This window comes from Chelonoidis abingdonii, chromosome 5, assembly GCF_003597395.2.
Source record: "Chelonoidis abingdonii isolate Lonesome George chromosome 5, CheloAbing_2.0, whole genome shotgun sequence".
NCBI lineage: Eukaryota > Metazoa > Chordata > Testudines > Testudinidae > Chelonoidis > Chelonoidis abingdonii.
Genome location: NC_133773.1, coordinates 89,976,125 through 89,988,023, shown reverse-complemented (window position 1 = coordinate 89,988,023; position 11,899 = coordinate 89,976,125). Strand labels below are relative to the sequence as shown.

The following is an 11,899-nucleotide window of genomic DNA, read 5'->3' as shown; positions in this document are numbered from 1 at the left end:
AGAGACTGTAGCAGGGAGATTGGTAAGAAACTTGGTTGCACATCTAGTCCCTTCCAGGACTCAGAGAGAATAAAGCAAACCCCCAAACCCACAAACAAAGGCTTCCCTCCACTGAGATTTGAAAGTATCTTGTTTCCTGATTGGTCCTCTGGTCAGGTGTTTCAGGTCACCGTTTGTTAACCTTTTACAGGTGAAAGAGACATTAACCCTTAGCTATCTGTTTATGACAGCCACATCCACCCTGACTGAAATGGCCTCGTAGCACTGACCCCCACCTTGGTAAGGCAACTGCCATCTTTTTCATCTGTTGTATATTTATACCCACATTCTGTATTTTTTACTCCCTGCATCTGATGAAATGGGTCATAGCCCATGAAAGCTTATGCCCAAATGAATGTTAGTCTCTAAGGTGTCACAAGGACTCCTCGTTTATTTTTTGCCAATATAGACTAACGTGACTACTCCTCTGAAACATATCTGTAATATCCTCCCCAAAACAAAGGAGGCTATCAATAAAATCTACAAAGCTCTCAAACACCTTTGTGCCATCTTTCGAAACCTCAATACCCAAGATATTGGTTCCAGTCAGGAGAGGTTTGGAGTATAATCAAACAAGAGAAATATTTAGCTTTCCCAACCTTGTTGAACATGGTCTGCCATACTATTCTTGTTATCAAAATGAATTTATTAGTAGGATATCAGTTTGATAAGCATGTCACCTTTGCCATACTGGCCTTCATAGCTTTCACATGATCTCACAGACAACTAATCATATACCTTGCAAGCAATTCAAGTAACCTCCCAAAATTACCATTACAAGAACTAATTTCTCATCTAAAACTCTCAAAGCTAAACACCTACATACATCAAAATATCCAAGAGATGATGCAAAATATTCTAGCACATCCTTCTGCATCTGATAGCAGATTTGCATACCTTTTCTAGTTATACAACCATTTTCCAACCATTCTGCAAGTTCCATTCAGTAAAGATGGTCTCCACATATTCCCTCAAACATTCATATTGACATATTTGCTTGCTACAGTAGAAAGTTTATAGACCCAGTTTTATGGTTCACAGGGAGGAGGAGGAATTTGACTAGAAAAGCAAACAAGTGAAACAGAACATGGAGGTGAGAGTCAAACTGTAACTCCCAGAGCAGGTAGACAGATTCATGATAGACCAGCTTGAGCTAGCATGTTAAAAATAGTAGTGTGGATACCGTGGCAATGGCAGCAGCTCAGACTAGCAGCCTCAGTCCAAGCCCATTGACAAGTAGTAAAGTAAAAGATAAAAAAAAAAAAACAAGGACCTTGAGGGTCTGGACCCAGCTCCCCTGGAACCATATGATATCCCTTCACATGGCCTGGCTCAGTGACTGTTGGAATTCTCCATCAGGGGATTTATTAATGGTTCATTAGACCAGAATGAGGCAGAGAATCTTTCCTTCTATATTTGAGACCTTGCACATCTGTATTCAGACACCAGCAACCATTTAAAAAATTCTCATTATCATGACTTCAACAAGTAGGCAAGCAGGAATCTACTACTGTAGTGTGCCCTAGGCTGTAGAACTCCCCCCTGAATTTCATCTCACAACTTCTCTTACCACTTAAAAAAATAAATTTTAGAGTAAAAAGATTGTAAGTTCAAAAGATTGACAATTAGATTGACAACTGTTGGCCTTATCAGAATGGGGTTTTGTTACAGACGTCATAGGGAGCCGAGTTGGAACCATTAGTATCATCCTTCATCCATTTTCTTTTCCCATTTTCAACTTTATTGTTAAGCTTTTTTAGAGAGCAGTATTTTATTTTATTTCTTTAATGTTTGTAAAATTGGTTGTATTATAATGAATAGCTTCCAAACATTTTGACAGGAGTTAGAAGACATAATGTATACAATTATAACAACAATTCTCTACACTTAAAGAGAAAAACAGATACATAATGCAGCTTGAAGTATCTCAAAGTTCAGGATATCTTAAAAAAAGGATTCTGTATGAAAGGTTCACAGTATATTTCCTTACACTAGTTCAATTCCACAGTCATAATGCCTCTGGTATACTGGAAGTAATTGCACAAAGTCCTAGGGGTACTAAGTCAGTTAAAGAAGTTTATGAAAAAAATGTCAAGAGCAGAGCTGATACACAAGGGACTTTGTCTGTGGTAATGAACTTCTTACAGTCTTTCAGAATCTTATAGCTAGATAAATAAAGTAACTTTCTCAGGCTAAAAAACAAGTAAAAGATCAGATTATTTGTGGTTAGGTTTTAAGAATCAGATATTGATTCAAACAAATATGTATACTTCAAAATCTAGATGTTTTGAATAGAATATTGTATCCATGCTTCCCCAAAACTTTCCTTTCTTCAGGTTTCAAGGTCCACAAGATGACAGATATGGCAATATCAATGGAAAAAATGCACTGAATTAAGTTTGTGTCTCTTTGGTAGCCATTGCAATAAATGCAAAATGTATGTATTAATATGGACCAGAACTGTATGCAACTTCTCTAGGGGAATGATGGAATGTGAACCCTGGGAAATGTTATGAACTTCCACAGGACTATATTGAACAATGGGCCAGACAATAATGGAGTTTTGACAAATAGCGGGGAATCTCTAGGTGGAGGTGAAAGCAAAAAGTCAGCCTTTTGAAGCTATGCTCTCAGAAGAGGCCATTGTCTATTGATTACCTGTTCCCAGCATCATAAGATCAAAGGCCCAAGTGGTATAAAGGAAAGACTAATCTATTCATGGGCGTGCTTGGTCTGAGCTAAGGTTGTTATGAATTTGTAACTACAGGAAAAGCCCCTTTGTGAAATCTGCAGCACTGACTCCTGTCAGAGCTCTTGTTGGAGTTGGGGGTAATCTCTGGTAAGATTATTAGCAGGTGAGTAGGTTCTTTTATTGTTTTTAATGTGTTTTCTCTGCAATACTTTTACCTTAGTAATAAATGTGTATGCTTAGAAGGAGCTGAATGGTAACTAATAACTGTGGGCAATTATCTGGTGATTGCCTTCAAAGAGAAATCCAAGTACAGATGTTGGCATGTTCCTGGACTCTGGCTTGCTAGGAATATCACAGTATAGCCAGAAACTTGTGTCACCTGGAAAACCCTCTGTCAGATGGTAGAGACACACCAGTCTCCACCCAAGAGACATGACAGCTTAAGAGCTAGGAGCCTACTGTGGGTGCCTTTGAGGAACCACACAGGAGGAAGACAGGTGCAGTTGCCCCAAACTGTGACACACAGTTCCTACAATGAGTTTTCAGACTTATTCTACCAGGGAGTGGGTACATCAGAGGGGACAGCACCAGACCTATCAGTCACTGGCTACTGGGCAAGTTGCACTTTACAAAGAGCCTATTAGTTATGTAATTTCTACAGCCAAAGTAAATCTGAATTTTTTGTTTATATTTCTGGGAAGCAAAAATTTGCATAACTAACTAGTGCTACTACTTTACCATGGTGAAGAATAGGACATCGTTTGAGGAAGACTAACTCCACACTATTTGCTAAGGGTAAACATTTGAGAAAGCCAAATTCCTGGCATCAATATTTCAAATCTCCATATGGGCTTTAAAAAATGATTAGCACTTGCTTTTTATATTAATTTTTCACTAGGTGAAAACCCATTTATCATATGAGTGTAACTCCTAAAATGACAAAAAGCTAAAAATAACCAGGAACTTAAAAATGAACAGTTACAGAGCATGAATCCCAGTGATCATTGAATCTGATGATATTCTAAATAAGAAGAGCTCTCAGATATCTTTGTAGCTGTTTTCATCACTTCACACTGACTCAGACATTCTAGGCTTCAGAGTGACACACAGAGGGAGAATCCTAGAATCATGTTACACAAATGTTTCTGAATTAAGTAATTAGAAGATATAGAGTAGAGGATTTGGAATTTGTACAAAAACCAAGCAAATCATCTGCGGTGGATTTTGGTCAGTGGATTAATAGACATGGTTCCAACACTAGAAGTTCCCTGGCCTCTCCCAAGCTCAATTCTGCCTTGTCTTAGATATGGAGAGAAACAGTGAACCTGGGGGCTTTATAGTGCCCCCAGGTGTGCGCAGAGGTCCCCATGTGACCTCTCTACAGCCTCCCTCCTCTGTGCAAGGGAAACATCAGAAAATATTTTTGCACAACTGCTATCAATTGTCCCAGCTCAAGTACTAACAATCAACCAACTGCATTTCACTGTCTACCTTCTTTTAATGGGAAAATGGCAAACTTTATCAAAGAGAAGATATTTGTATATCAGACCTTTTATGGGTTCCATTTTAAGTAGTATGGAAAATAAATCAAACAAAAAAGAGCATGTAAAGTCCTCAGATTCAGTTGCATATTTTACTTCCTGATGTACAATACTTACATTAATAATATTATTTCACCATGAGTTTATACTATCTCCAGGAAAAGGGGGGGGTGAAACTCATTCTGCTGCTTTATTATCCTTCTCACATTTTAATGTTTTGTGTTCTTAATATAACAGATACACAGCATTTTTTTTCAAGCAAGCTGTCACACTTATGGATTAAATCACAAGGAAGATGCAAGTGAGTAACCTTGTAATTTCCAAGTGCAGAATTTCGTGTGTGCTCCTTTCAAAAAGTGGCTAAGGTGAAAAAAACCAAAAACAATTATTCTTAAAGTATTTTCTTTATTTGCATGTGCAAAGCCTGTTTCAACGGGAAACAGAAATTCACATATATAGTTTAAATAATAATTCCCTTCAGGGATCTGGGATGGGTATCCAATCAGCTGCTTACATTTGTGCTGTAATTTAGCACCTAAGACAATATTCTGTTCACATTGCTACTATCTGAATTTGATGTTAGTTTATTACAGAAGCTGATTATTATTAAATCTGGAAAATACCAACTAAGATTTCTTATCTCATCTAAATAGACAGTTAATCAAAAGGAAGGAAAGAAAATAAGTGATAACAGAACCTATATTATCTCAGTCTGAATATCAAGTATTGTTTATGAATCACGTAGTTACTTCTACTTTTCAAGTATCAAAAACAATTGCCAATAATGGGAGATAAAGAAATTTAAGTTGGGGGAACATTTTCAAGACTGATCCCTGTAATGTAACACAAGTAAAGTCTGTTATAAAGAACATCAGGAAGCTGATGCTGTGAGAATGTTTATTGTTTTCCTTTGTATTAACCTTCTTACTAGTTTACAGAGAAAATCAAATCACCACTGTAGTAAATAACCACTTGTTGCTGTCAAAAAAAAGGTCAGAAATCTATGCATGCCAGAAAGAAAATGAGTATGAGACTCGCATGTTAACCCTCCCTATGGAAGTCACAGTCTCTATTTCCCCACCCCACTCCCCAAAAATGCCAACATGCTCAAATAAATTTGTTAGTCTCTAAGGTGCCACAAGTATGCCTCATTTTTTTTCTCCTAATACAATGTAGTTCAACAGATTTAAATTGTGTTTTCCTCTCATCCTGCCATCAAAAAAAACATCCCAATTTATTACTTTCAAATGGTGGTATTTACTATATTTGTGGCCCAGACAATCAAGCCTGCTTGTTCTGCATATCCAGGGGAAAGGTCAGCCTGGCAGGAAGGTCCCAGAATAATGCAAATATTCCTCAGCAACTAGTAGCAGAACTAAAAAACCACCATGCATTTCCAGCTTTAGCACAGCTCCAGAAGCGTCTTTCACTCCCCCTCCTCTTATCCACATTTTTACATCCCACAATGGTTACTACAGCCTTAGGACTGTAATCAGTCTCCATTATATATTAGTGTGGGGGAGTGTTAAGTAAATACTGGTCCAGAATATAGGCTCTGTGACTGAATGGGTACCCCTAACCCTTTCCAAACAATGCAGCTACAGCTATCCTCTTCCCCCTTTTTTCTTTCCATCTATATAAATATATAAATATAAATATAAAAGGACTTATTCCCAGGTCTACCTTGCTCCAGCCCCACAGCCATCATTTTATATTTTGCCTATTTCTCCACCTAGTAGTCCTCTGGGAGACTATCTAGTCTTCTTGGCACACCAATCTTTCATAGGACTTAAGTATATGCTTAACTTTGCTTATGTGAGCAGCAGTATTGGCCCCATTGAAATTAATGGTAGAACGCCTTTTGACTTCAATGCAGCCAGGATGTCTCCCATTGATTTCAACTGGACTACTTCACATAAAAATGGCCATACTGGATCAGTTCAGTGGTCCACCATTATCCTATCAACTGACAGTAGTCAGTCCTAGATGCTTCAGAGGAAATGAACAGAACAGAATTATTTAGTGATCCATCACACTGTCCAGATGCATCTTCTAATAGTCAGGGATTTAGGGATACCCAGAACATGGGATTGTGTCCCTGACCCTCTTGGCTAATATCCCTTGATGGACCTATCCCCTATGGACTTATCTAAATGTTTTTTTGGACCCACTTATACTTATCAACATCCCCTGGCAACAAGTTTCACAGGATGACTATGCATTGTGTAGAGAAGTATTTCCTTATGTTTGTTTTAAAATTGATGACTATTAATTTCATTGGGTGACCCCTGCTTCTTGTATTATGTAAAGGAGTAAATAACACTTCCATATTCATGTTCTCCAAACCATTCATAATTATATAGGCCTCTATTATACCCCCCGCCTTCGCTGTCTATTTTCTAAGATGAACACTCCGAGTCCTTTTAATCTCTATTCGTATGGAAGATGTTCCATATCCTTATTTATTGCTCTTCTCTATACCTTTCCCAATTCTACCTGAGAGACCAAAGTCACACCTGCTTAAGCGCTTGGCAACAGCAAGGTCTTTGTGGATAAATATAGTAACATAATTCCTATAAGCCTGATTATCACACATAGCAGTTGGGATAGACAGAATCACAGACATCACCCATGGGAAGGAACTGTCATGGCATACTTAATCTGGCTTTCTGTGACAGCTGGGAAGGAGCTGTGTTTTCCCCAGTGTAGTTACAAGGATTGTTGAGTCTGGGGAATTTGCAAAACTTCCATAAACACTGCATTTGTAAAGTTCCTGTTGGATGGGTGGGGACATGGATGCTTCCAGGAATACTTGAATTTATTTTTTTTGCTTTATTTGAAAATGTTCATGAAGTATTCTGCAGTTTTTAAAACAAATCTTATATTTCCTACATTAGGCCCCAGTATCACCCTTAGAATATTAGTGATTTACTTTGTTACATCTGGAAATAACAAAAAAGCTAAGTTAGTGTATCAAGGACCATTTAGTTACAAAGATGTACATGAGACTGTTAGGAAGATTATTTTGAGAGGGTCTTTGTGCCTTTCTGTAGCATGACACTTTGAAAACAATTATTTGAGGGGACAATTCCAGCCACAGTTGCACGTTCACATATTAGAGGCCAGAATGTGACCTTAAATGCCTAGTCCTGGTAGAGATGGCTAATAAAATATATAGAGGTCATTTTTGTGAGCTTAATTTTTTGATTGTATCAATCTAAATCAAAGTGATGATATTTGCATTTCTAAATATATTCAGCTACCTTGTTACTGAAGGTTTGCTTATAGATGTTACACTAATTACCTTTTCCTATTTTTAGCAAACCTTTCATAAGGAATATTTTTCAAAAGGCAAGTCTTAAGGGAACAAACTGATTGTGAATAGAAAAGCCAAAGATGATTATGAAATAAAGTGATCAAAACACAATGACTATTTTGACATATACACAGATTGATAAAGTGTTACATGATATTTCAGCTGGCAGGCAAACACTCACGATTCTGTAAATCTTCACCAGTTTTTTTGTCTTATAGATGAATGGACAATTAACAGCTCTGTCTCCTTTAACTGATTATTTTAAGAACTAAGTATTGTCAGATGTTGGCTGCATTTGTGTTTCTGAGTTGTGCTGTCCCAGCTATGTGCAGATAGCGAACACAGCAGACCTTGATAGAACCACCCAATAACCACAGACCCATTTAGTACCGACGGCACACAGTCAGGTTTATTGTTGATGAAGCACAGCCCTAGCTCCCTAGGCTAACGTCTACAGTTACACCAGTGACAATGGACACAGCTCAGTGAATGGTGGGACTTTCCATTCCCCCTCGATGGGCCAAAAACATTTCCTCGGAGACCTCTCTTCATACACTGATACAAACAGGTTACATATTGCCCCTCTGATGTAGTTAGTTACCACCCCTTTAGCTTATAACTGGGTTCAAAACATCTCTATCCATCATACTGACATCCTGACCTTACATTTAAGTGGTGTGAGGGAGGGGGAATCAGTGTGTCCTATCATCTTCCGAGAGTGTGTTTGTACCATACTTGGTATTGGGGTGTTCTAGTATCACCCTTCTGGAATGTGCTTTCCTGAGTGCCTCATACTTCTTAGGAATGTGTCTCTTTTTGCAATATCAGCCCTGTTTTTGTCAGTTTCTGTGAGCTTGCATGCAAGCAGAGTCTGGCTTCTGCTCACAGCCTGACTTTTGCTAGCTTTGCTTTATATTACAGGGCCTGACTACTACTCTAGTTCAGGTGTCAGGCCTCATAACAGGACACTTGCACCAGGCCCATTTCTCAGGCTCTCTTTACTACACAAAAAATATAATCATGAAGGAAAAATATCAAGGTGCTACTTATAAATTTAGATTTTAAGCTTATTGTAGCCTGTAGTTCTCATGATACATTTTCATGCATATACATGATTGCTTCTACTGCCTTTTGAGGTCAAAGACCTTTCTGAGGGAGATTTAATAGTGGAAAGACATTTTTAATAGCTCTTCATTCCTGTCAACATTTGCACTGTGCATATTAAAATTCTCTGTACTTCATTGACTAAAACATATTTTAACATTTCTCTCTGATAGCATTTGTATAGCAGCAAGAACTTAATAGAATTCAAGCACTGCAATTTTTTTTATTTTTAATTTATCTATGAGAGCTACAACTCAGCATGACTCAGCTGAAATGAGCTGCATTGAACTTTTGAATATATAATGTCTTGATTTAATGATTTTTTCTATAATGGCCTGCTAAGTGATAAAACAATTACATTTTTAGCAATATTACAAACGGGTTGCCTTGAAAAAATCTCCATCCGAGTGTACATTATCCAGTTTTAATAAAATTCCCTGTACCTAATGAAAAAAATTAAACTAGCTGAAGCTAGAAGGTACTCAGGTGGAGCTACATGAGTATATATATATGGTCATACTTTCATTGCATTTTGCAGAACTTGTGTTGCTGGCTTCACATCAAATTGGAAGAATCAAATGTTCCATTCATAGTGCTGAGCTCCCTCTCCTGAAGACTGATGTACATATTTTGTTTTCCCACGTAGATGAAGGATGATGGCACTTTCTAAGTAATAGCACAGGAACAGAATGTTTCAGATAACAGTAATATCCACTTCTTCGGTTAAATCTCATCTTCGGCACTCATGAGCCTTTCAGTTCTCTACAGGGCTTTCTCTTAAGGTATTCTCAAAGCAAGCCTGCACTGAATGCCAGTTTAAAGGATGCAGAAATCCTATCCTACATTTTCAGGCTGAAGAAATTAACCTGAATTATCTGTAAATAAACCCAAAAGATGTCAAGCTCCTACCTTTCGGGAATGTATTTCTTTCACATACAATGGAAGTAGAAATTCAGATATGCCTTCAAGTCGAATTCCTTTTTTGGTGACTCTCAGATTCCCCATTCCATCCTACAAACAACAACAAAATTATTTCACTTTCGGAAGTGACCACTATGAAAAAATAAAAACCATTCAGCCCAAAGTCTAGAAGCAGTGAATGCAAAGAATATGGAATAGGGAAGTAAGGTGAAAGGGACTCTGAATCTGATCTGAGAGATCAAACTTTTCATGCACTTATGGATAAGAACTTATTCAACTTTTCAAAAGCTGCAAAAATATTTTTTAAAATTAACAATCATCTAGTAGGTTCACTAGCTTGAAGATAAACATTAATTTTAAAATCACAAGTCAAAGTCTTTGCTGGGTCTGCAGTGAGCAGGAGAATGAAGGTTTTTGAAGCCTCCTGGAAATTCCAGACACAACAGTTTTGAGTAAAAACAAAGATGGTTACAAAGGATCTGTATTTAACATTCTGATATGAAAAGAGGTATTTTACACCTGTGTTGATGGCAAATCTAGCTTTCTTCTTTGTAATTCTGTAGCAAAACTAATACTATTCCACTGAGCAAAGGCTAGGTCAGGATCTGGCGAGACCATGCAACATGCTACCACTCAGAGAATTGAGGACAGCTTCACAAGCTCTAATTTTATAAGGATGCATTATCCATGCCCCACTAGTATCTCTTCAGTGGGGTAGGGAGGCTCCTCCAGGCCCAGAGGATGGATAAGCAGCTATGGAGCAGCATTGCTACTGTACAGCGGTTTATGCAAAAGCAGCAGTCACTAAAACATAGCTCAGGAACTAGAGTGATGAAATATTAGCTGGGATTAACATTGACCTGTAAGTTCTGAGAATGAGTGCTTTATTTTCCCTTTTATTTTCTTTTAAACTAAATTGGAGTACAATCAAAGAATGGCAAAAGAATTTTAAAAAGTTGTTTACATACAATTTTGTTTATAAGACAATTGAAAGTGCCCGCTCCTGCTTAGTTATGGCAAAATTCCCATTGTTTTCATTGGGAACAGAACTGGACTGAAAGTAATATTTAGTCTCTAACGTAGAGACAGGAAGCTTCAGAAGATGGCTGCTAATCAATGTACTCTGAATGTTTTTCCTTCAGGCTTTTTTGGACACATTTTCAAACAGACACACAGTATCTATTTGAATAAAAGAAAATATTGTCATAAATACGTAATTACAACAAAGCCCAGATCCTGTGTACACTTATGAGGACCTTATAGGACCACAGAAACAAAAAAAAATATGCACGGCACAAGTATCCCCAGCTGCTCACAACATGACGCAGTAAAAAAGGTGCCTCAGGCTCTTCACAGGAGTACACAGAATGAGTATATAGAATGTTGGGGCATAACCAGTGAGGCAACGCACAACAGCAATCCAGCTAGGCTAAAATCCCACATGAGCACATCAACCACTTCCCATATATCAGATAGCAATGGCTGCAGGCATGCTACACAGCAGCTTCTGTAGATGGACCCGAGGGTTTTCCTCCTCAAGCCCAAGACTGACTTAATACCCAAATTCTACTTGAATACGAACCCGTACTTTGCATTTTGCATGAATGCTCCCAGAGTCACTCATGAATCACACAGATGAAGGCACCAGCCAAATATCCCAGCTCCCAGCCTTGTACTCTAGGACTATACCATTTTGAGCTACTCAGGACCCTTTCTTGAGCAATGCAAGTTTATTAATTGACGATTAATTTATTAATCCACTTCATTAATGAAAAGTGGATATCACCAGCCTTTGTAACCTGAGCAGATTTACCAAGCACTTCAGTCAAATTCACTAGTAAGGATAAACACTAGAATAAGTTTATTGATTTAAAAGATATAATCACTTAAAATCTGTGATAGGTAAAAAGTCAGATTGATTACCAAAATAAAATAAACACACAGTCTACACTCTCAGCCCTGTTAGACTGGGCAACATCTAAATTAAGCAGTTTCTCTCACCCCACTGGATATTGAAGGTTGATTAGTTTTTCATATGCAAGCTTTTTCCTCTGCTCAGGGACCAGTCTCTTCAGCTCCAGTGTTCTCGTTGCCTTCAGCATAGGTGGGGGAGAAGAAAAAAGATGAAGCATGGGTTCACTGTGTCCTGTTTTATACACTTAGTCCATGTGCTTGGAGAACATAGGTCCAGGCATGTCTGGCAGACATTGCTAAGTCACCAGGCAAGACTGAGCACTTGCCCTGGCTATAGCCTTGTGCAAGTGAGTCATTGAATTGTAGCTCCCC

At 38.1% G+C, this 11,899-nt stretch overlaps 1 protein-coding gene across 3 annotated transcripts in view; it reads right to left on the bottom strand.

Annotated features, from left to right (window-relative positions):
• SGCZ (sarcoglycan zeta) overlaps positions 1-11,899 on the bottom strand; it is a 392,280-nt gene that overhangs the window by 189,462 nt on the left and 190,919 nt on the right. For 2 of the 3 annotated variants that reach the window (XM_032799005.1, XM_032799007.1), the window contains exon 2: positions 9,602-9,703. The exons of the other annotated variant lie outside the window; for it this stretch is intronic. In XM_032799005.1, coding sequence (XP_032654896.1) covers positions 9,602-9,703 — 102 coding nt within the window. The remainder of the gene's footprint in view (positions 1-9,601; positions 9,704-11,899) is intronic. 3 annotated transcript variants of the gene reach the window in all.